Source organism: Setaria viridis, chromosome 5, assembly GCF_005286985.2.
Source record: "Setaria viridis chromosome 5, Setaria_viridis_v4.0, whole genome shotgun sequence".
NCBI classification, from domain to species: domain Eukaryota; kingdom Viridiplantae; phylum Streptophyta; class Magnoliopsida; order Poales; family Poaceae; genus Setaria; species Setaria viridis.
The window spans coordinates 25302463-25328269 of NC_048267.2; the positions used below are offsets into that span (position 1 = coordinate 25302463).

Below are 25807 nucleotides of genomic sequence, written 5' to 3' on the forward strand. Positions count from 1 at the left end.
ATCTATTAAGCCTAATTAATCCATGATTTGACAATATGGTGCTACAGTAACCATTCACTAATGATGGATTAATTAGGCTTAATAGATTCGTCTCGCGATTTAGCCTAGGGGTTCTGCAATTAGTTTTGTAATTAGCTTATGTTTAGTCCTCCTAATTAGTATCCGAACATTCGATGTGACAGGGCTAAAGTTTAGCCCCCTCCTCCCAAACACCCCCTAAACTGTGGGGTAGAGGTGTGTAGTTTCGCTGAAAATGTGACCACCGCTGGGCTCCACTGCGCGTCCGTGGACCCACAGGAACGAAGCCTACGGCGCACGATAAAAGGAGACGTTGGAGGCTTCCTTCCCCCGGAACCCAACCAAAACCCCCCCTCTTCCGAACCAACTCCCAATTCCACTCGCCGCCTTCCCTCCGACGCCATGATGGCCGCCGCTCGCCTCCGCCTCGCGCTGCTGCTCTACGTGTTCATGTGCGCCGCGTGGGCGCGTCCCGGCCTCGAGCCGGCCATCCGCCTCCCGTCGGAGCGCGCGGCGGCGGCGGGCGAGGGGACGGACGACGCCGTCGGGACCCGGTGGGCCGTGCTCATCGCCGGCTCCAACGGCTACTACAACTACCGCCACCAGGTACGCGCCCCGACGCCTACCAGGAGATGCGCGCCGCGAGCTCCGATCGTCGGCTCGGCTGCGCGTAATTTGATTTCCTTGGTGACGATTTAGCTTTTTAATCATTCTTGCGCAGCATGTAGAACCCGATTCGTGTCATCCCCATTTGATTTTATACGGTTTGATTTGACAGATGATCATCCATAGTTAAAGCTAGAAAGATTTTTTTCCCCGCTGCCCATTCGGTGATGAGCACTGCCGTATCACTTTGAAAGCAGGCCCCACGAATTTAAGAAAGCAAAAAATTAGAGTTTCCCCCGTCCCGTCTGCTGTCTGCACCACCCGTTAGTAGTAATATCCTAGGAAGATTTCCTGTTTTGGTCCAGCTCATTTGCCGTATGAACTGGATTCCGGTTCCTCTTGTTCAGCTTTTCTGTTTTCTCAGAATGAGAAATTGGCAAGTCCCCTCGGCCGTAGGTGATGAAATTTTGCTGACTTTAGGGGGGCCTACATGTCACCATCAGTGCTGCAGGGATCAGCAACCATCCTAATAAGGCCAAATCTGTACAAAACCATATATTTCTAGGAGTCCACAAACATGACGATTTGAATATTCATATTAATTGGACAAACAAGACTTGAATATGTTTGTTTTTACTAGGTGCTGGATGTCTGATTGTACAAGCATCATACGTCTGCCTTACGGTTGTGTTCCAAATTATCGTTAACATGATTTTTCTTTTCAAAATTACTTCCAACTTTGTGCTTAATGGAAAAAAGACATGGACCATAAGAAGTGCTGTATTTTTTATGACAAAGAAAGGTTATCTACTTAGCTTTTATTGGAACCTAAGACAAGTTCTTCTGGGAAATCAAACTTGCAGGCGGACATCTGCCATGCCTACCAGATACTGAAGAAGGGGGGACTCAAGGACGAGAACATCATCGTGTTCATGTATGACGACATCGCACACAGCCCAGAGAATCCGAGGCCTGGTGTCATCATCAACCATCCCCAGGGTGGCGATGTCTATGCTGGGGTTCCAAAGGTAACTCATATTTATTCCTCCAGTAAAGTTTACGCTAGTTAGGGATGTTCAGAATTACCTTTCTACTAAGTGGAGTAGTTGTGAAAAAAGAAAAGTTACATCGTGACAGTATTATAGTTTAAGTATTTAACCCCCAAAAATATGAACACCATCAAGTACTGCATTGAAAATGACAGAATGCCTAAATTTCCATCATACTGACATCTTTGGCCAATTTGTTCTGAACAAGAAAGGCTGTGATTTGGTGGAGATAAAGCTAGGACGACTTAATTATAATTGAAATTTTCTACATACTAATGTCAACATCTTTAGTACTACTGGTTACGCATCTTTAGTCTTACTTTTCCATCCATTTGGCTAAAATTACTCTGATTTGCACTGCAGGATTACACTGGGAGGGAGGTCAATGTCAACAATTTCTTTGCTGTTCTGCTTGGCAACAAAACCGCTGTCAGTGGTGGGAGCGGCAAGGTTGTGGACAGTGGCCCCAATGATCACATTTTCGTTTTCTACAGTGACCATGGGGGTCCTGGTGTCCTTGGTCAGTGCTCACAAGTCACAACTAATCATTCTAGGACTTCATTCAGATTAGTTAGTTTTTCACTTCAATCAGATAAGGTATCAGTACGTACATGTTTGTCGAACCAAAAACTGAACAGCTGTTTACTATGTCAAAAACTTTCAGGGATGCCTACCTATCCGTACCTCTACGGTGATGACCTCGTAAATGTCCTGAAGAAGAAGCACGCTGCCGGGACGTACAAAAGCCTGGTAACAGATCAGTTGTTTGCTCACTTCTGCTTTTGTAATGTTGTGATGCGTGAAGAATTCACTTGATCTGTATGCGGATTCTCTGATTCTCTCACCTTTTGCAGGTCTTTTACCTTGAAGCATGTGAATCTGGGAGCATCTTTGAGGGCCTCCTGCCGAACGACATCAATGTGTATGCGACCACTGCTTCAAATGCAGACGAGAGCAGCTGGGGGACGTACTGCCCTGGCGAGTCCCCAAGCCCTCCGCCAGAGTATGACACCTGCTTGGGAGACTTGTATAGTGTTGCTTGGATGGAAGACAGGTACTTGATTTTTTAAATATCTTTTTTTACTGCGTTTTCCTATTGTGAGATCTTGTCAGACCAATTCACATGTTGGGCCATGGAACTGAGTCTGTTTTGGTTTCACTCACATCAGGTAGTTAACATGGTACTTGATAAACCAATGGGTTAGCTAACATAGACACATAGTACTGTACGGATTTGCGATTTGGGAATGATACTAGTACCTGATAACATGACTACACCTCGCTGTCTTTGTTAAATACAGTCAGACGCAGAGGATATGCATATGTTGCACTGCACTACTTTTAGGTGCATATGCTTGACAAAAAAATTATAGATTTGCCCCACGATATGATATCTTACAGCAGTTGGTTTGGACCATGTGCTCTTTACTGAAAGAATAGGCTGAACATGTCAATTTGCACAATTCCCTTAAATAAGATAGAGAAGAAATCAAATACTAGTACCATGAGTCATCACCAGCTATTCTGCTTTCATTCTCAGCTGAGTCTACTTGTGAGCTTGGCCAAACTCTATATCAGACCAAGTTCAAATGCTGCAGCTCAACTGCAAAATTATGCATTCGACTAGGCCAGCTCTAACCTTTTTGTAGACTACAAACCTGATAACCTGATAACCATGGATCTAGACTCATTTTATTCTTTTGTAGTTCTTTCGTGTTTTACCATTCTGAAACATTTCGGCAAGTCAGAGGAGATTAGCTGCGCATATAATATCATGCATGTTCATATGTTCAAACTTTGAAGTGAGTTATAACCTTTCTCCATTTAGCTTATTTGAAATTTCTCAATCTTGACAGTGATTTCCACAATCTGCGAACTGAGTCTCTCAAGCAGCAATACAATTTGGTGAGACTTTCAAACTTGATTTGATAAAATCATCTTATAAGCTCGTTTCAGTATGTCTAACAATTAAACTTATTGGTTGATCAGGTCAAGGATAGGACATCGGTTCACAACACATTCACCTATGGTTCCCATGTGATGCAATATGGTTCACTGAACCTGAATGTGCAGCATTTGTTTTCGTACATTGGCACAAACCCTGCTAATGATGACAACAAGTTTGTGGAAGGCAATTCATTGCCATCATTCACAAGAGCTGTTAATCAGCGTGATGCTGATCTTGTTTACTTCTGGCAGAAGGTCTGTATATCGTGAGAAAGCAATTATTGTTTTCAGAAGATCTCTTTACTTCATTCATGTCTTTTCCCCAACTTAAGCATTCATTTTGATGAATAAACCAACTGATTGGCTTCTTTATCTCTTGTGAAGTATCGGAAAATGGCTGAGGGCTCACCTGGGAAAAACGACGCCCGGAAGGAATTGCTTGAAGTGATGGCCCACAGATCTCATGTTGACAACAGTGTTGAGCTGATTGGAAGCCTTCTCTTTGGCTCAGAGGATGGTCCAAGGGTTCTGAAGGCTGTTCGTGCAGCTGGTGAACCTTTGGTTGATGACTGGAGCTGCCTCAAGTCCATGGTAAGCCTCTTATTGACTATGGTTGCAGCTACATCATGAAACAACTCTTCCTCTTCTTGCATAGTTGCATGCCTAACAAACCTCTGTATTTTCTTCAGGTTCGTGCTTTTGAGGCGCAATGTGGGTCGTTGTCTCAGTATGGAATGAAGCACATGAGGTCCTTTGCAAACATATGCAATGCTGGCATCCTTCCTGATGCAGTGTCAAAGGTCGCTGCTCAGGCTTGCACCAGCATTCCTTCCAACCCCTGGAGCTCCATCCACATGGGTTTTAGTGCCTAAGTGATGCACAGGTGAAGTGAAATATTTCAGCTGCTCCACCATACCAAACTCCATTACAATCCTCAGGTGTGTTAGTGCTTGAACCATAGGTGACGCGGAATATTTCAACCGCTCCATCATACCAAATTATATAACAGTCCTCAAGGGCGTTAGTGCTTGAACCATAGGTGAAGCAGACTTATGCCATTATTTCAGCTGTTCCACCGTACCATATTGCCATAGTTATGCCCGATTTTCGGTGTACATACATAGTCAGAAAGTTATTTGGCAATACTATTTGTCGATGTACATATATTCCCTATAGCTTGTTAGCAGATGTGTATAGTTTGTACTTCCATTAATGAAGAAGGCATTGATGCTATTTTTATGTCATCATCTAAAATTCAAGCTTTGTCCATGGCATGGGAATTTGTTCTTGACTCTTACAGGGAAGTGGACCATTTATTGTGAAATTCTTGCGTTCAAAGAAACAATACCTGCTGAGTTATCTTTCATCAGATCGAGTTGAACTGTTTATTCATCTTCTGTTGTAAGTTGGGCACATTTTCAGCTGTAGGCTTGTACCTAGTGATACCTGCTTAAAGCATGAAGACATCAGGGCCATCCAGTGTGATTTCAGCAAAGGGTCGTTTCATTAGTTTGCATCCCTCTGTTGCATTGTTTTCAGTAACATGCCTTCATGCTCGTCTGCTTATAAAATACGGAGTAGCGCACATGTGCAGACTGCAGAGGTATTGATGAAAGGGAATTCCAGTATTACCATTTAGCTGGAAATGGTTACCATTTCCTCGCAAAGTATGCTAGGACTGGGAAGCATTGCTGCATAGGAGTGTAGGACTGTACAACTCGCAGGAAGTTGTGCCCTTGTTTACTCTAATGTCGATTGGTACTTAATCTCTCTCTGCTCTCATGTTTGAGATTTAGCAGGAGACGTAAAATCTTTGCACATCAGTTTTATATATTCAAAGAAGACCTCAATGGATCTAGTCGCCACATTTTATTTTCGATGCCCTTAGGCCAAGTAACTGCTACATGTCTGAACCACCTCTTGCGTTTCTGAATTCTGGTATGACTGCCTGGCTTAAATGTCCATCGAAGTTTAAACAGAGACACGATTGTCTTGAGATTCCATGGCAGGAATTTCCAGGCTGCCCAACAGAGTTGCTGAACCAACCAGAATGTCTGCAACCTCAAGGAACCCATCTGTCAACTCCAAAGCAACGCAAGTCTGTCAGACAGAACCTCGATTTTCATGTACGAATGTGTTGTGTTGTCAACCCAGAACGATTGAGTAATCCAGCAGCCGTACCACTGCAGTTTTGGTTTACCGTAAGAGCAACTAGTTGATGATTCCATTGCAAGTACCAACGGCCGCGCTACGAAACGGACGGAGGGTAGGAGATGGTTTCGGCCAGGGCTCCGTGTAGGCCATTGCCAGGGCAAAGCAAGACAGTGCCGACCACACAGTTCCAGCCAGAGCTCCGTGCAGGCTGTAGTGCCAGTGCTACTGCTTTTGATCCCCTTCTCTTTGGCTCGCACATGCAGCGCAATCATGCAATAAAAAGTAGAGTAGTATGTAGCCTCCCCAGTCTGCAAGTTTATTCATGCATGCCACTCTTTTGCTCGCGGCAGTGGAAGCCAACGAGAACGAAACAGACTGAATTCAAGAAACTTGCTCTGGCTTGAACATGGCATTGGCATGTCCATGTCCTCCTTAACTGAATATTTGGACTCGGTACAACCTCAGATAGGAAATTACAGGGCGCGTTTGGTAGATGTTTATACAACATCATGACTCTTTGCCAAACTATACCTGAGGTGTGGGTGTGGCTAAACATGTGCTCACCTGCACGGTGTAGGTGAGGAAGTTTAGCAAAGTATATGACATGCGGGGCGTTGAGTTGAAAAGGGTGGAAAGTTTGGCAAGCCCCAATTACGGCAGAGGAACAAACATTAGCATGGTGAGAATCAAGAACTGCCACATGAATAGCTTTGTAAACTTGCTGTTGTAAGATTTTTACTGCACATCTCCAAGTGTTTTTTTCTTCAAGAGCTAACGTATCGCAAGTTAAAGAGCACATGAGTGATGATGAGTGTCTTTCTAACCAGAATACAGACCATGGGGGGCACACAGCAATGCAAGCACAACTGAAGCTGTAAAGATGGCGTGGCATCTTTAAGGGACCTACTAGGTCCTAGTACCAAGCACAAAACGACACGCACGGAATTCATGTCCCCGATGTTCTGAGTGATCCTGTGATGAGGCTTAATGTAAGCACTCTTCTGGGCTGCCGGCTAGCAGAGCAGGTGAAGGATTAAGTTTTGTGAACAACAGGACGAGGGCCAGCTTAGTACTAGTGTAACCTGCGCTTAGTTTAATCCGGAGGATCTGCAGAAGCTTCTATGCCCGCCTTTCCGTTGCACGCACATGGTGCGTGTCGAGACTAATCGTAGTAACAATCATGCCAAGCATAATTCGACAGGGATCGTGTCTCGGATATATTTTTTTTCTTTCATTATTTTTTTCCAGATATTTCAGATTTGGCTGGAAAGTCGCAATTAGAGCAATAATTATTACCACCATTAATGTGTATAGAGAAAGCCAGTGGTGACGGTGTATGATACTAACATGATGTAGTAGGCCCACTAACGACGACGTAACGTGCGCGGCAATTCCTGCTGACGACGACCGAGTATCAACCCGACAAAAGCACGTCAAAACACTGCCAGTACTTTGCTTTGCTTAACTGCTTTCACTGACGCTAGTCTTTGGCGGGAAATTTCCTCTTTGCAACTCTGCATCTGCAAGGCCATGGAGAATGGGGTTGCTTGTGCATGATTGCGAGGCGTAATCAGCTTGACTTGGCCCGTGGATTGGAGCCCATGCATGATAATTGCGTGGGGGTAATTAGCTTGACCCGCTGGGTGATTACTGATTAGGTGAGAGAGGCGGACCATGGGCGGTTCTTGCGGCCAGGGTAGGTTTGACAGCTTGCCGTGACACCAAAGTTGCAACCACCCCGAACTATTCTGGACTGTACACATGGTTGCAGTTGCAACGATGGAATCTGTACAGCGGTGAGAGCTCGTAAGGTGGTGTACCAGCAGTACCAAAAATGAACTCGATTCTTTAAGTTGTTTCATCCAGAGAGCTAGGTGCCCAAGTCCTACACGCACCTTCCAATTTCCAGACGCTGCCAAATTTCGTAGCCAGGTTGCTCGTGCGTCCTGTTGCAAAGCCTAGGCCTAGCTGGTAGCTGTTGGACGCTTGCTATAGCTACAGCTACTATAGCTAGGGATCAGAGTTGCGGTTGCCTGCTGTTGCGGTCCAATGGTTTTTGGGTTCTCTGCGTTCGATTTCTCATCATGGAATTGCGATCTAAAAACTATCCTTGGTTCCCCGTCCAAAATAAGCTAGGAGGCAGGCGGTGAACGAACGAATGGATCGGTAGAGGTCGCTGTCTTTCCAGCCTCCCTGCAGGCTTGAAGAGACAACAACTGAATGAATGATACGCGAATCGCGCGCGCACAAGGGGTGACCCGTCGCTTTTAGAGACCGGCTCGCCTCGCATGTGCTGCCATCTGAATAATTGCTTTGCTGGCTGCCGCTGCGCGCTCGGGCTTCTTTTGGTTTGGGTCCGCCGCAACGCAACGCAACGCAACGGCAGCGCGCGCACATATTCTCTCTTCTCCATCGGGCGCGCGCCATTTGTGTGGATGGGTGCGCTCGTCACGGAGCGCGCGCGCACACACACACGATCACCGAATCATCATTGCCATCACACAAGGAGAATAAAGAATACTAAAGCAGCAGAGGAGAGGTAAGCTAACGCGATGGAGCTGCGCATCCTTTTTGCTGCCGTGCTCCTCGATCTTTGCCTAACAAATCGACCGGAAGCCAAATGGACGAGACGACCACCACGCACTCTGCTTTCCTTGCCCTGTCCCTTGAGACTGCGGCGCGTGTCAGTCTGGCCGATGCCTGGGTCGAAATCATCCATCAGTTTTGCCGTACGCCGCGACGGCGAAACAGAGTGCCTGGTGCGGCCGAGAAACGACAGATAAAGGCGCCTCTGATCCTTTCTTTTTGCGTGTTCCGATCCCGTTCGTGGCTGTGGCCTCGCCCCGCTCGGTCGGCGTAGGCAAAGGCAATACTGGTGGCACGCACGCGCGCAGCCAGGCTGCCGGGTTGGTGGGTGCCGTCGCAATCGCCGCCTTCATTCCCCGAGTCCCCTTCCCTTCCCTTCCCTTCCCTTCCCTTGGCAACGAAGGAAACGGATCCCTTGGTGCATTGGCGGCTGCGACTTTGCGAGCTACTAGTGCCTAGTGGGATCATGCGGCGCGTGCCGAAATTAACCATCTCTGAATACGTATATGTGGCAGGCACGAAGCTTCCTTTCGCGGTCGCAACGCGCATGCCTGCGTCGCGTCGGGTGCGTGTACGTACCTGCAGTGCACCGATCAGTTACTCCTTGCTATCCCCGTGCACGCGCGCCACCGTACGCAATGCAATGCAAAGTGAATAGAATAAACTACTTGTAGCGATACAATGCAAGTGGCAGCTTGCAGGGCTCGCACTCTCGCTTAACAACGCACCAGCTTTGGTAGTGCCATCCACCATGCTCCCGTGGGCACGAAAGCAACTGGAAACGGTGGAGGCCAAAGGGCAAGAAGGGCAAACGCGCGATCGACGACGGCAAAGCTGGAGGAGGAATGGGAAACTAATAATGAAAGCAAGGGAGGGAAAAAAAAAGCGATCTACCATTCGTGCGAGTATTTTTTTCCATCCCTACACCCGAATTTTTAGACCCTCATATCTGAATCGGATGGCCCGCATCAATTCCACCTCTTCCTTATCTTATCTTCTTCAACCTCGGTTGATCCCCTCGCGAGTCGTGAGTTTGCCCGACACATTGCACCCCCGCCTCACCGTCATCGTCCCCGGCGCCGTGGCCCGCGTTCATCGCCTCTAACCCCCCCCCCCCCCCCCCCCCCCCCCGGTTGGGCTGTTCCAAATCCATTTCGACGCTGGTTGCTGCTCGCTCCCACCGCAACCAGCAACCTGGCCCATCTTCGGCGGTGCCTTCAGCGCCGCCACTGCCTCACCCACGCTAACCCGTCGACGGTTCTCGCTCCCACCACTTCCATAGGCCAACAGGTTATCCACCAGCCACACCCGCGGCCGGCGGCACCCATGCCACCTCGCCGCCCCACCAGCACAAACCGTCACCACCGTCCACTACCATGCCACTTTGGAGCTCCCTCTACGCCCGCTGGATACAGGCACACCTCCTCCCACCAGCCCCTGAACAATCCTGGACCCTAAAAGCTTGCCAGGATAGAGAAAGATGAGGCCGGGTGGCGTCTCCTTATTGACCACAAATTCGAGTGTGGAGGCTTGAAAATGCGCGAGCATCTTGTAGCTTAAAAAAAAGTTGCGTTGCGCCGCGCCGTCCGTTCGTCAGGCACTCAGGTCGGCCGGGTCGCCATACACGTGGTGTGGGGCGTTGGCCCGCCCGGCTCTCGCCTTTGCTTTGCACTCCCACCACCGACCATGCCTGCTGGGCGCTGGCTGCTGGCCTGCTGCCTCGCTCGGTGACTCCCTCCGTCGACGTGCACGGCACGACCACGAGTCCACGCCCGTGGAGTCTTTAGCGTCAAGGACTCAGGCATTGTACATACATATATACATATACATATACATATACATATACATACATACATACATAATATATATATATATATATATATATATATATATATATGCATTTGGCTACGCAGATTTCGTATGAACTATCTAGTAGCGTTAAACCGCTTTTTGGTTGCTTCATTCGCATACTTCACTAGTTCATGGGGTTTATTTACACTTTTTGTACTTAGCGTTGCAACAAAAGTCCCCTTACAGTAAAAATAAAATAAAAAGCAAGGTCAGTAGCCTGGTACTACCTACTACTCCCTCCGTCCCAAATTACTTTTATTTAAATTTTTTAGATATGTAGTTTTTACTATGCACATAGATATACATTATATTCAGATACGTAGCAAAATCTACGTATCTAGAAAAGTTAAAATGAATAGTAATTTAGAATGAAGGGAGTACTACGTACGCAACATATATGCAACATAAATGCTATAGTACTATTTTCTGCAATCTTTATGACTCTCCATCAAGGTAAAACAGTGGGAACACGATAGACCAACTCTTTTTCACTCAATTTCTGGATTTTCAACCAAACAGTTAGTACCCAAAACAAAATCATTTTTATACGAAAGAAAATCAGAGTATCTAAACAGAAAACATCATGCCGGACCGGGGGCAAAAAACCATCGTCTGTTTGAAAAAAAAAAAAACAGAGTATATCAACACCAAACCATCGCCGGGCCAGGAAAAAAAAACAGAGTATCTCGTCAGAAGCAGAACAGACGAAATCTGCAACCGGATTCGCACCCGTGCCAGCTGTCACCACCAGGCCAGACCCGTTAACCCGCGACTCCGCCCGCCTCCTCTATAAATATCCGCCCCTCCGCACCTTTCCCCACCCCACCACAAGCAGAGATCTCGTGCTCCACAGCAACAGATCGCCTTCCAGAACCTTCTCACCGCCGCCGCCACCACCACCACCGCCCGTCGAAGCCGAAGCAATGGCCGGAGTCGGATCGAAGACCCTCGCCGTGCTCGCCGTCCTGGCGGCCGCCGCCCTCTCCGTGTCCGCCGCGACCGAGGCTCCGGCGCCCAGCCCCGTCTCCGCCGCCGGCGCCGCGGCCCCGCCCCTCGCCGCCGCCCTCGTCGCCTCCGCCGCCGCATTCCTCTTCGCCGCCGTCCGCCACTGAGCTCCGCGCTCGGCGCCGAGGATGGGGTTCGGAGGACGCCTGCCTACCTAGCAGTACTGCCACCACCATCGCCTAGATCTATTTTATTATCATTCAGCAGCAGCAGTAGAAGTAGAGATGGATTTTCTTCGTTGGTCGTGTCGTGGCATTTTGGTCGGATCTGGTTGATGATGGATGAGTTCCTACCGGTGTCGTGGTGTGCTGGGTTGTGTGATCCCTTGTAGATACTCTGCTATCTCGTCGTGAGTTGATGATGGTTCAGTCTGGTTGCTACTGATGTATTGTTATCCGTCCCATTTGTTGAGATGATGGTGCGTTGCTGCTAATCTTTAATTTTGTGTGCTTGATTTTACTCTGCGTTTCTCTGAAATGATGATTCGATCGGCGAGGAATTTTAAGTTGCTATTGATCCGTGACGCGTGAGATTCGATTCTGTGTTACCTCGGAGCGCCTGCGTCGCCGCGACGCAGAGGTTTCCGCTGATTCTCCGCGATCTGAAGAATTAAACTTGTGGTCAGGTGTGCGTCCGTCGACCGATCTGCTTATTTTATTCCCTTCTGGAAGAAGAATCTACTTTGGGGCATGTGTAGTTTAATGCTCCTCCCCCATGGATCATTTATGAAGTCGCGAAATCAATGAAATCCATTAGCTCCTCTGCCGCTCAGCGTAGTGCTCGCAATATTCGTGAAGAATCCAAAGCAGAAACGCGTGATCTTATAAATTGAAAGAACGCAACAAGCAGCAGTAATCGACATCTCCCGAATCCCGATGAGAGACTGCGGAATAAACATAGACCGCATGATGACTGGATGTACCCTCGCGGCTGGCACTGCGGAGGTCGGAGCACATGAGCGCTGTTCAAAGGCATGGAGCCATATGGGGCAGGCCGGCAGGGGCATGGGCTTCTTTCTTTTTGCTGCAGCTGCACTGACCGGTCGTTTGGACGGTCTGGCTGAGCTTGACCGGAGACCTGCAGGCGGCCAGGCAGGCACGTTCCTTCCTGCCCCTCTTCTTTTCTTGGCCAATATGATATGAATGAGCAGCAACAATGGCAACGCGAGCTTCTCGTTTCACTGCCGTCAACTCAACTCCGATATGATGGAGCAGCTTCGTTTCATTTCATTTCCTTCTCAAACATACTTGCAATGCTTTTTTTTTTGAAACATTATACTTGCAAGATGCTACAAACATTATCTGGATAAACCCAATTCCCTCCCAATCCATATGGAGTGGAAAATGAACTGAGTTCCACTAGCTAGCTCTGTTCGGTGTACCAGCTCCCTTATCTGACGGCTGCTCTTGCTTCTACAGAGAAAAGAACGGTTACTATGCTTTTGGCAGCTCATGATCAGGAGAGTAGAAGCGTGTAGCCAACGGTTTTACTAGACTTAGTAGTGAGCATGCATTATTTGGGGGGGGGGGGGGGGGGGGGGGGGGGGGGGGGGCGTTGGACCATTGGGCCCATGTTCCAGGCAGGAAAGGGCAAAGCAAAGCAAGCACGCGAAACCATCATGCCTCCGCCTTTGTGGCGTGGCCATATGGCCCTGCAGCCATGTGCCGCCCGGCCTGTCCCGCCCGCGTGTGGGCGCCGGAAATCCTATGCATCATTCGGAAGATTTTTTTCAAGTTATCTTCCAATATTTAAAGATTCGTGCAACAAATGAGATCCGTTAGATCTGCATCAAACTAAAGTCCTAGCCTCCACCCCTCTCTCCTCCTCTGCCTGCACCGCTGCCATGCGTCGTCACCACCGCAGGGTCGGCTGGCACCCTCCTGGGTGCCGCGCCACCAACGGCCGCCGGAGTCAGAGAAGAAGGTCGAAAAATGTTGGATCAACTTCTCTTTGAAAAATGTTGGTGCAACCTTTTTTTGAAAAATGTTGGATTCAACTTTTTCTAAAGAAATGTTTGGCTCAACTTTTTTATTTATTGGTTCAACTTTTTTTCAAGAAATGTTGATCCAACTTTTTTGAAAAATGTTTGCCCAACTTGTTTTAAAAATGTTGACAATATTTTTCAGTTAAATAGTCATGCGCATGATTGCTGTAATGTGGTGATGCGCGATTGCTGGGCTGTGCTGCAGCGTACTGCAATGAACGAAAATAATGAACTTTCGTGGACTCACCTCCCACATGAGCCCCGGGTGGGCGCCTTGTGCGTTCCCATTACCGCCTTTTGCAGTCGTTTTGCGCCTTGTGCGTTCCCATAGCCGCCTTTTGCAGTCGTTTTCAAGGTCCTACAATTACAAGGCTCCTAGAGAGACGGGACGGGGTTAGGTGTCAAAACTCTGCGTGTTTGAGATTGGCAAAGCACACATGTAATAAGGAGGCTCCGCGAAAAATTGTCAAAGAGATAAACCTTTGTATTTTGCCACTGAAATTCCTGCTGACACCAGCTGACAGCGAACCCGGCTGAGGTGGTAATCGATCACAATGCCATGCATGGGGGGCCAACAGGTGTCACAAGATGTTGGTAAGAACGGCGGTTTGCGTTTACCACAATTTTTAGACGCCGTTGTCGTCTGACGTGGGTTAAAAAGAAGCATATCCTCCCTTTTTTTTCTCAACTAACGATGATGGGCCAACAGAGTTAACCCCATGTCCATTCTCTTTCTCCATTACACAAGGCACCAACGGGCAAACACGACAGCCTGGTTAGATGGGACAGGTCATGCCTCCGCCTTTGTGGCGTGGCCATATGGCCCTGCAGCCATGTGCCGCCCGGCCTGTCCCCGCCCGCGTGTGGGCGCCGGAAATCCTATGCGTCAACAAATGAGATCCGTTAGATCTGCATCAAACTAAAGTCCTCTCCTCCTCTGCCTGCACCGCTGCCATGCGTCGTCACCACCGCAGGGTCGGCATGTGTCACAAGATGTTGGTAAGAACGGCGGTTTGCGTTTACCACAATTTTTAGACGCCGTTGTCGTCTGACGTGGGTTAAAAAGAAGCATATCCTCCCTTTTTTTTCTCAACTAACGATGATGGGCCAACAGAGTTAACCCCATGTCCATTCTCTTTCTCCATTACACAAGGCACCAACGGGCAAACACGACAGCCTGGTTAGAGGGACAGGTGGTGCGTCACCGGCATGTACAAGCAGTAGCAGTATCATTCAAGCGCCCGGATAATTTATGATCCTGTCGTGTCATATCCCTCTCATTTCAAGATATTATCAACCGTTTGCATGTCAGTAGGGACAAGCTAAAAAAAGGACATCAATTTGCAAAAAAAAATTCTTTTTTTAAGGCAAACGAGGTGAAATCCATGACTGGGCTACGAAATGTGAGTTTGGCATATCACAAATCCATTTTTTTTTCAAAGAATAAAGTCCAATGTCATGCCATATGTGCTTGCAATGCAATTTACATTTTTTTCCCTCCCGAAGTCCTACGAAACCGTCATCAAAATCAAACCAAGTTATTTTTTTTTATGCAAACGAGGTGAAATCCAACACCAGCAAAATCGTGATTCAGATGACGCAAGTCCACGTACGTCAGCAAACATCTTGTTTCTTGAGATGACGTCAGTACACGTACCTTCGGCGAGGGGTCGCTTGAGCAAAGAGCCAAAGACTACAGAGGGTCAATGCCCTTTGCCAACGAGCACCTAGTCTGAATCCTGAAATTGCCATAAATTGGAAAACAGGACATCGTTATGGCTGCAGTACGTTTCTGCGGGTCCTAGATTTCTAGATACTGTGAGTGTTGGTCCGGTAGGCAAGACCCCAAACCAAGGAGGCTCCCCCGTTCCAAACGGCATTGGTTACTTGGCTTGGGGTCAATTGTTAGGCCTTGGCACTTTCAAAAAAAAATTGTTAGGCCTTGGCTTCAGAATTGTATTGGCCCAGGTATTTTGCCAACAGAATAATCCCCGTCCATTGGAACAACAAGCTCTTGATGGTGATATCAAAAGAGAACAAATAGGCAAGCTTCACGAACTTTCCGTTAAGATTTATGTGGTTGGACAAGAGAACACAATGTGGCAGTCATACCTTTGCGTGTCAAAAAGGAAAATCGACATTAAAAAATGACTCGAACTCAGCCGATTAAAAAACCTCTTCGAAGGGCATCCCCACAACAGTATCGGAGAGGCGGATATATGCGCACGTGCTTGCGATTGCAATTTACTTTTTTTTTAAAAAAACTGCAATTTGCTTTTCTAAATTCCTACGAACCATCATGAAAATGAAATTATGAAATCGAGAAACACTAGTAAAATCGTGATTTGGATGACGCCAGTTCACGCACGTCAGCAAAAAATCGTGATTCAGATGACGCCATTCCATGTACGTTTGATGAGAGGTCCCTTGAGCAAAGACTTAGAGGGTCAATGTCCTTTGCCTTGAATTCGAATCCAATTGGAGCGTAGAGTCTGAATTCTGAAACCGCCATCAATTGAAAAAACAGGACATCTTCATCAAAAAAATGGTTGTGATTTGTAAAATAGGGTGTACACCGATCTATTATTGGTCCTATATTCTAGGCTTTGTAAATGCTGGCCCCGGTAGGCAAGACTCCAAACCAAGAGTCTCCCCGTTCCAAACGGCGTTGCAGTCAATTGATGGGCCTTGTTTGTAATGGCGCCGATAATTGCGAACAGAATAATCATCGGCCCTTGGAAAGACAAGTTCTTGATGGTGATACTTTCATTGTAATAGGTAGGTCCTACTATATAGTTGCACTCGTCTTCCGTGCATTGCAGCGGTTGATTTACCACTGGTGCTGCCCAAAGACATCGATTGACAAAAATCATTTTTGTACGTACGAAAAATCATGAATTTCTGACAAAATGTGGGTTTGGCAAATCAAAAGTCCATTTTTTCCAAAGAATAAACCCCAATTAGTTTGGATACCCACAGTTACATGAGTATGTTTGGTTCCGAGCTGTTCCATAACAACTATTTCTTGTTTATGTGTACGTGCTTGTGATCACATTGACGTTTTCTTTTTGAAACATTGCAATTTACTTTTCCAAATTCCTACGAACCATCATAAAAATGAAATTGTGAAATCGAGCAACACTGGAAAAAAAATTGTGATTTAGATGACGCCAGTTCACGCACGTTAGCAAAAAAAATCGTGATTTAGATGACGCCATTCCACGTACGTTCGACGAGAGGTCCCTTGAGCAAAGACTTAGAGTCAATGTCCTTTGCCTTGAATTCGAATCCAATCGGAGCACGCAAGGTCTGAATTCTGAAATCGCCATCAATTGAAAAAACAGGACATCATCATAAGAACAAGGTTGATAAATAGGGTGTACACCTATCGGTCCTATATTCATAGGCTTTGTAAATGCTGGCCCGGTAGGCAAGACTCCAAACCAAGGAGACACGGAGTCTCCCCGTTCCAAACGGCATTGCTATTTTGCTTGTGGTCAATTCACAGGCCTTGACTTCAGGTTTGTAATGGCGCCGGTAATTGCGAACAGAATAATCACCGGCCCTTGGGGGGAAAAAACAAGTTCTTGATGGTGATATCAAAAGAGAACAAGCAGTCAAGCTTCACGAGCTTTCCGTTATGATTTTGTGTGTTTTGACAAGAAGCAGCGCTAGAGATAAGGTTGTCGATGCCAACTGCTAGAATTGTCGATTTTTGCCAAACGGGTGGATGCTCTGATTGCGCGACACATGTGTCTAATAATAATCATATGACACATATGCAATGCAATTATGGTTAAGGCTCACCAAGTCGCCTTTGCTCTATTAAAAAAATGAACCCAATCTCGTGCCGGAGTTTTTTCTTTAAGATACATGGCCACAAAGTCAGTCAACTATGCAGAGTCCCACCAAGATGATCCTATGGGTTACGGAGATTTATTTGAGCATTTTTTAGAATACTAGCAATGATGCACGTGGCTATCAAATATTTCAGTATTCAACGATCTAAAATCAAGAAGTTTTTTTTAATCGCAAATTGAGAAGTTATTCGTGTCTGTTCATGTTCCAATCAGGTTTGGAGGACAATACTGACGCAGCGGGCGGATGCGCTCCGCCACGCCGAGCTAGCATCGGACGAAGATGCCGTTCGGATTTGGGAAAGCCGGGTACACGTTTTGTTGTCGCCACTGCCGATCGTTTACCGGCCACCGCTATGACGCTCGATCGAACGATCGCCGCGGGCGGGGACATGGACGTGATCACGTAACACTCCGAGAAGAAGATGACTCCCACACTGCCTTGAAGCGGACCCCTATCGCCGCGCGCTCCTGCTCCGCGGCCCGGAGCGGCTCCGCGAGCGCTGCCACCTGCCACGAGAACGCCCAGAGCTCGCCAAGCCGCGCCTCGGGCGGGAGCGGGCCATTCGTTCATCACATCAACTTTTTTTTTAGATGTTTGATAACATCAATTTTTTACCCGAAGAGAGCGAGAGGAAGTTGGAGGAAACGCATCGCTACCTCGTAATTGTGGCCTTGCGGTCATGACTCACGAGTCACCGTCCATCCTTTTCCAGCACCAAACCCTGCCACCTCACCCCCAGCTCTTGCATCCCGCACGCTGTCACGGTGGGCCCCGCCACCGTAATCAAACCCTAATTACCATCGACTATCTGCCAACCGCGCTCTAATCCCCCACAAAACCCGGGATTCATAATCGTAACCGCCCTTCGCGACAGTTGAGGCCAGGCTGGAATAACTACCAGATCCCCCCTTCCGGCCGCCACCCCCTATAAATCCACCCTCCCTCCCACCTCCCCCAACGCCATTCCCCCTCTCCGCCTCCACGCCTCCCGAGCCCAACAAAACCCTAGCTCCGGCGCCGCCACCTCGCCGTCCGGCTCCTCCCGCCTCCAGCAGCAGCAGCAGCAAATGGCCCGCCCCTCCGCCGCCGTCGTGATCGCCGCCTTCGTGGCCTTGGCCGCGCTGGCCACCGCGGCCTCCGCCGCCGATTTGGCGCCGGCCCCCGCCCCGACCTCCGGCGCCGGCGCCCTCTCGGCGCCGCTCTCCGCTGTCTGCCTGGCCGGGCTCCTCGCCGCCTTCCTCCGCCACTGAGCCGGCGGCGGCCGCCTCGCCCGCGTGCGCGTGTCTTCGTCGGATCTAGTAGTACAGTGGTAGTGAGAGTCTTATTAGTGGTAGTAGCAGTATTGTAGTGGTTGTGATAGTGCCATGGAGGGAGAGGCATTTGTTTTGGTGGTCCGCCGGGCGGATGGATCTGAGGGTTTCGTGTGGGGATTTTGAGAGGTTTTTGAGGGTGGATTTGATTAGCGTGGTTGGTGTGAGTCTATTCCTATTATTTAGTCGCGTCTTGTGTACCTAGTGCTCACTGGCTCTGAGAGTATTATTATTATTGTTATGGATTTATGATATTATTATTATTGTTATATTATTCTCGCGTATCATCTCTGTTCAGTTTCAGTAGATTTATGCTTATTATCAGCAAAATTCACTGAAATTTCATAGAAGATCACTGTCGCAAAATCTTAAATTCACGGTGTGTTATGAGACCGATTCCGTTGGGCATCTGCCCTGTCCAGACACTGCGAGGTGTATGGTTTTGGCATGCCCTGCTGAGAATCTGAGCAGATTGATATGATTCGAGATGGAATTTTGTGTGTGCGCGACATGTGTCCCGGCATGAAGGGAAGGGTAGAAAGCTTGAGACCGAGGCAGCTTAAAGGCTAAGCAAGCACACGCACGCAGTACGTGTGAGCGAGGGAGGCCGCGCCAGAGCGGAGATGGAGATGCCTGTACGGCGTGGCCCACCTGTTTGGGCAGCACATGGGCAGCGGTTGGGGGTTCGTTGTGACCACCTGGCCGACGCCCCCGCCACCCAGAGGAATAGCTCAATCGCATCGCGTTGCCAAGACTTTCCAGAATTTTCTGCGTGTATAATGCGCCCTTCCATACTTGGGAATCCTGGGAATTCCCCCTCCCAAACGACGCTAACCAGAATACCAAACGACGCTAACCAGAATAGGAATCCATCCACGCTAACAAAGAAATGGGAATCCTGATGTTCCTTGGTACCCATGAGCTTTCCAGCTGAACTCGTCGACAAAGAAGCCCATCAGAAAACAAAACGACATCTAAGCTAGACGCGAACCATGTTCGGGCCAAATGCCGGCCCTCTAAGCATGGCCCAGAACTTAATTTATTATACTCGATGCTAAAAATTGCTTTCAAAGATTATCCTAAAACAAAGATATCCATCAAGATAGCAAAAAGTTGAGAATATTTCATCAGAGGGAGAAAGGAAAACAGCCAAACAGGCATGAAAGAGCCGATGAACCTGGGGCCTCAACTAATTATAAGCCTGAGGTCAGCAACAATAAACTTGAACTTATAATCTTATTCCTTTCCCTGACGAACTAGGCATATCGACAAGATTATCTGTTTATTTGTGACAAGAATCAAAACAATTGGTGGACCAAAAATGACTTTCTTCTCCAATGGAAGGTCATGGCAGCACCTATACCATAATATAGGAACTAACTAAACCGTTCAGCTTGCTTCCCCCCCCCCCCCCCCCCCCCCCCCCCCCCCCCCCCCCCCCCCAGCCTACCTCACGGACAAAAAAGAGAGAAGATCTCCGATTAGAAGCTAATCCAAGTAGAAAAGCGTCACGATCTTCCGAAGGTTCTTGGCCTCCTGGCATGTCTCCATCAGCAGCTTGCTGTCATGGAACGCGAAGCAGATCACCTGTTGGATCTTCGAGATGATGTCCATGTTGCATAACCTGAAGGTTACAAGAGTTGCCATTAAGCATAAAGATGATATTCAAGAAGCAATACTGATTTACAGAAAATGTGACTTGTCTTTCAGTTCGTCAAATAGGCAAAAAGACAGATGCTCGTCGTCTAGAATACAACAGATAAACCCCAAAAGTTTACGACCTGTCGCCATAATAGTGTAGTATCAACTCTGAAAAATAAACTACTCTACAGCTACAGATGCATACCCTTGGCCCTTGGGCAGACCCCAATCTAGAGCTATAGTTCATGGCGTCAACCTGTCCAATGCTTGTTTCGCGTAAGTTCTGTAAATGAGGCATCAGATACTCTTGCAGAATGTACAGAACATAGTATTTGTTTTTCATGGCATTATGAGGTTACTAATAGTATTCCAACCATCTATGTAACAATCAATGAGTTAAAAAAAGTGATGTCGGTTTTCATCAAAAGCATAGTCTCTGACAAGTGCTGGAACTAAATGATACACTGATCAGGCATGGACCGAATACATGTAGCGACACCATTGGTAACAAAAAATATACAATATAGGAAAAGTATGAGCAATTTCGAAAGGTAGCTGACCAACCTGCTAGCCTCAATCAGTGGCAAATGGTCATACTGTGGTTTCTCAATCAAATTTTGTACCTACAAAGTATACAAAACCTTACTGAAGCATTTTAAATTTTACCATATGGAAATGGAACATCAGGAGGATGCTATTTAACTCCTGAGGCATGCTATTGGAATTAATGCATATGACAGTGGATGCCTAATAATCTCACTATCTAGCCAGAATCCTAGATCATAGGATAATGCTGATGTTTTCTGAACAATTGCAAGCGGGTTCTGGCCTGGTTGGCTAGCTCATTGTAGAGCGGAGCTAGCAACCGCGGTTTGAATCCCTGTTTGCACAGATATTAAGCCATCTAATATGGCCGGGGGCTAAACCCCTGTAATCGTTTTTTTTCCTGAAAACTTCAGATGCCATGGTGAGACATTCCTAACCAAATTGATCGCATTGATTTTTAAGCATATTTACAATCAAGCTTGATAAAGATAGCAACAAAACACCCTAAGGATCCAAAATTAAATACAAACTTTCTTATGTTTTCTTGTGTAAGAACAGATGTACAACAGAACTGAAGGTTAATGGTAACAGCAGAATTAATTCAGAAGCCTGCAGTGAAAATAAATAGAATGCTCTCTTGGTGAAGGATGAATCAGGTCAACTATTTATCTTCGTATTACTCTATAGTCTATACAGAAGAGCATACACATAACAATAACGAAGCACAATGTTCTCCTAAAGAATGTTTACATGTATGGTCAGGGGATATCAAACTAAAAAGAATTGGCTGTAAGACCTAACTCAGAGATGATAATACTGTAGTTTACTGTAAACAAAGTATCATCAAACATCAGTTCATTGATAGAAAAACACAACTAAGGAAGCTCATGCATTTGTCATACAACCAGCATCATCATGCCTACACCAATTTGAATATCATATAGATTACAAACATGATTCATACACAAGCATGGGTACATCTTCTCCTTTTTCGTGGAGCACTAAGAAATTCTGCATAACTTGTCTCAATATGCTGAATTTAATGCGATGAGCAGTCTATCAATACAAAATCACTAAATGCCAGCACTAAATATATAGAACAACAGGTATATTGGCGCGCATAGGAATCTATACGAATAGGTCTGGAACTAATTTTGACTAGAAAATGACAAGTCAGAATAGAAATATCAGGAAGTCTTACTTTGGACAACAGTTCTTGGCTTTCAGGAGGTTGCTTCTTTAGACTCTGAGGTAAAATTACAGTAAGCAACTCTGGCTTTTCAGCTCTTAAAGCGCCCCTGATAACAGCTGCATTAGTTCCGGAAGCCCCAGATGTGAATATATGATTTTTCTGCAATTTCTACACAAATATTACTAACAATGCTAGAGGACTCAAAGACCATATGAATGGCAACATCAAATAAATCAGGGAGATCATATGAATCAGTGAATCACAGTAGCACATAAATAAAGAACATACTGTTATGACCATAGCATAGCTCAGGATCTCAATAAGCTGCTGATGCATATACCCCATGTTGCGGGTTCCAAAGAAACCTATTGCACGAGGTCCTTGTTGCTGAATAGCCAACAGCTCCTGCATGACCACCAATTAAATGAGATCAGTTTGCAGGATAAATCAATTCATAAACGCCATGTATACAAAGTAGCATTCATTATTGAAAGTCTGATTGTACTAAACTAACTTTCAGAGGTAACCACTAAAGTTAACTTTGAGTAAACTGAACAGAAAAAAACAAAACACAATGTAAAATGAGCAGAAACATTACCTGTAGGTAATCTAGATCAGGGATCGGCTTGTATTCTGGTTCAGCAACCATTGCAGTACCCTTGACAAGAGTCTCTGTCTGAGTAGGAATCTTTACACCATCATCATCTGGCCCAAACATAATAGTATCATCTCTTCCTTGACTCCTCACATCACCTTCATGCCCATCTCTTTGCATGTATCCGCAGAGCAACTATACGAGCACAATAAAAACAGAACCTGGCAGTAAATCATTAGTGAAAACCAAATATATTACATCATACTAAATAAAGTTTCCAGTTTTACAATTTTACTTTGCACCTGTGCTGATTCTTCAAAGTCAGCTAGCCATCAAGTAATCCCAGATCTAAAGTAACACCATACCACAACAAGGGCCACAGCAATTTAGGACACAACCTAAATTCAGTGAGCGGATTTGTATACCCATTTTAAACCCAACTTTCTGAAGACACAGCAGAAACTTTGAATAAAAGATACCAACAAAGGTGACGAGAATCCCAAGCATTGGATTCTGAATAAATGTAAAGGGCAGGCTGAATCCAATTCAGTGGAGCATGTATTTAAAGGGATCTAGAAGTGTAGCCTTTGAGTTGCACAGTTCACCCTTTAAAGGTATGCTAAAGAAAAATAATACAAACACTTTTGACATGTAATGATAATAGCCTGCAACATTTATCTGCAAAAGATGATTAACTTTATGAATGGTGCATATCTTTACCATCTATCAGCCAGAAAGTTCCATCAATTGAGGTCGGTCCTATTCTGAGGCGACCATGACTTACTCTGCACCTTAGTCCCAACCGCGCACGGTTTGGATTGACGGGAGCATAGCTCAGATGCAGGAAGGTGTGAATGACATTAATAAACTTTAGGCACAGGATCTAAGCATCAGCAACACAAGCAGGATCGCTTGTTACAGTGGACTGTTAAAATATCTAATTTTGACGAACTTTTTCCTTTCCACGGTAAGAATTTTGAGATCTCATTGCACCTATCAATCTACCATGCTATATATTTCTATTGCAATTATGGTGTGACTACAGAGTCTGTATACTGTAAGTACAGATCACAGAGGATTAACATGCATGTAATCTTGATTTGTGTCGAATTTGAAGGAATTATGATGGCAACCAATATCAATACACACTCAATTTGAGACCATCTTGCATTCTTGTCTGTCATTTCTCTCTTTTTCTTAGAACGTGAAATTACAATCACCGCAGCAATCCAATCAATAAACAGTTACGAGGAGGGGGAAATTATCTTTGGAGGTGAATTCTACTCCAACCAACCCATGATATCACACAGCGCACACAACAAAACAAGTTTATATGTAGGCAAAGTACCCGGTTCAGCCGTGCCACTGCCGGCGGCTGCTTGGTCGCCTGAGCCCATCCCAGCAAGACGCCGCCGGGGCTCCTCGCGGCCGAGGAACAGTGCAAGAAGCCGCCGAGTCTCAAGTTCATTCGCGGCGGCGTCCTCAACGAGGGAAGACCGCCAACGGGCGCCGCGGCGCAAGAACCCGCCATCGTCATCCGGCCGCCGATTCCAATCTACGCAGAGGAGGGAGGGGGAGAACCGCGTGAACTGCTGTGCGTGGCGGCGCTCTCGTGACCAAACCGAGGATGGCCGCGCGGCGCGGCGCAGGTCATGTCAGAGGAGGGGGAGGGAATTGCTGGGTGGGCTGGGGATGAGACGAGAGAGAGGGAGGGAGGGAGGGAGTGAGACTGGACTGGCTCAAGCCGGTTTGGTCCTCTGGCGGCCTCGCTGGCTGCTGTGGTGCGCTTGTGGGGAGGAGCTGGACGCCTTTGGATAAAAGGTGGCGCACCACCTTGTTTGCCGTTTTTGCGTGCCTCTTCTCTCGACTCTCGTCTAGTTGTTCTTCTACGTTTCTTATCGAGAATACTCTTTCTTATTTTGATTTTTTTTGTCAGACTGTTTTAGGGTTTTTATCTAGAACACCTGGCTTAAGGATAGGAAAAAATAAACCCTATTCCAAATTTCAGGGTTCATTACTATACTACTATCACATCTCAAATTTCATATCAATGAGTATGCGTGCACTTCTTTTAAAAATGCATTTGTTTGTATTGTTTCAATCTAAATCCATGTGGTTGTGGCTAAGTCAAAGAGTCTAGCAAAGACAATTGTTAGCCCTTACGCAATCTTATGAGTGTCATTTATACTGAGTTTTCTAAAATTAATGTTATATACTCCCTTAGCTCAGAAATGATAATGTATATTTGAAATTGGGGAAAAGTCCTTCAAAGTAGATTTTGACTCTTAATTTCTCTTATAGTATAATGTTAATAGCTTATAATGTTAATAGCTAAAGACTCAATATCATCTCAAAAAGACTTCGAGTATAAATATATTGATGCAAATTTTACACACTAAGTGTGCTTTTAATTTAACTAATTACTGACCAAAGTTTGTAGACTTTGAATTTTCCTTGATCAAAATACGCCTACCATTGGGAGTAATTACAAACTACAAACATTGTGTAATTCATCTACCAGTCAAGTTGGTATTCATTTGTTATTTGTTTGAAGACTTCGGAAATTCTGAATTATTTATTTGAAGACTTCGGGAATTCTAAGGTGACTAACCCTCCCTACTCTTGTTCTGCTTGGCATAACACTACCTATTTCTCACTAGTGTCCTTCAAATCTCAATTGTTTTCCCACAGTTAAAACACATGTTCTAAATCCATAAACTACTACATGATAAAGGTCCACTCCAAGACTGGCAAGGTTTTGACCCATCTAATAATCCTTTCAGTCTTCACTCTTCACAGACATTCTTAATGCTTATATATTGAACTGTAGGTTGAAATAACACCTGGTTCTGTTTGAACTTGAATAGTTCAAATTAAGTATATAGCACCTATTGTAAAAATATCAAAATGGAACACCCGGATAGTTTCGGGCCTGAGTTTGGTCAGGTCTGGTTCATGAGAATGTTAGGTCAAGCCTGAGCTACCCAGTTGGGTTAAATAACATCTTTAAACCTTCGAAAACAAATATTTTATTTAAAATCATTTATTCAAATAAACTCATTAAAACTTAGATGCACGGCTGCCGCCAGCATGTGGGCTAGAATATTGTATCCTTATTTGGAACAGCTTCCCTATTGCCTACTCCCTCCGTTCCAAATTATAGATCGTTTTAGCATTTCAAGGTTCATAGTTTTTACAATGTATCTAGATACATACTAATAGTTATGAATCTAGATTTGCCAAAATAACCTACAATTTGGAGCGGAGAGAGTATATTCCTAGAACAATTTTTCTATCAACAAAAAAATAGGTATCTTATTAGGATGTAGTTTGAAACCATGCCAAATTGCATATTTCTTGTAGATGCAAAAATAATATATTTCATATTTCTATTTTTTTACTTTGTTGTATTTTCTTTTTATGTTTGGGGCTCTTTGGCTCTAATGGAAGAATATGTATTGT

At 45.9% G+C, this 25807-nt stretch overlaps 2 protein-coding genes across 6 annotated transcripts; one reads left to right on the plus strand and one right to left on the minus strand.

Moving 5' to 3' along the window:
* Nucleotides 1-363: 363 nt before the first annotated feature.
* LOC117857491 (vacuolar-processing enzyme) lies at nt 364-4864 on the plus strand. The gene is made up of 9 exons (XM_034740176.2): nt 364-624; nt 1488-1652; nt 2037-2193; nt 2338-2423; nt 2528-2727; nt 3530-3578; nt 3663-3875; nt 4005-4211; nt 4310-4864. Exons 1-9 carry the CDS (start codon nt 421-423, stop codon nt 4490-4492), a joined length of 1464 nt encoding a protein of 487 aa, XP_034596067.1. The 5' UTR covers nt 364-420; the 3' UTR covers nt 4493-4864.
* Nucleotides 4865-19816: 14952 nt separating this feature from the next.
* LOC117858526 (uncharacterized) lies at nt 19817-24071 on the minus strand. Of its 5 annotated transcripts, XM_034741605.2 has the most exons (7): nt 23694-24070; nt 22349-22540; nt 22039-22155; nt 21760-21918; nt 20577-20635; nt 20218-20295; nt 19856-19995 (listed from the first exon to the last, which is right to left on the minus strand). In XM_034741605.2, the coding sequence occupies exons 1-6, from the start codon at nt 23880-23882 to the stop codon at nt 20256-20258; spliced, it is 756 nt and encodes a 251-aa protein (XP_034597496.1). In that variant the 5' UTR covers nt 23883-24070; the 3' UTR covers nt 19856-19995; nt 20218-20255. The 5 variants fall into 5 exon arrangements, with proteins under 5 accessions (XP_034597493.1, XP_034597494.1, XP_034597497.1 ...); XM_034741602.2 differs by lacking the exon at nt 20218-20295 and having other exon boundaries at nt 19817-19995; nt 23694-24068; XM_034741603.2 differs by lacking the exon at nt 20218-20295 and having other exon boundaries at nt 19817-19995; nt 21760-21909; nt 23694-24067.
* Between the last annotated feature and the right edge of the window lie 1736 nt (nt 24072-25807).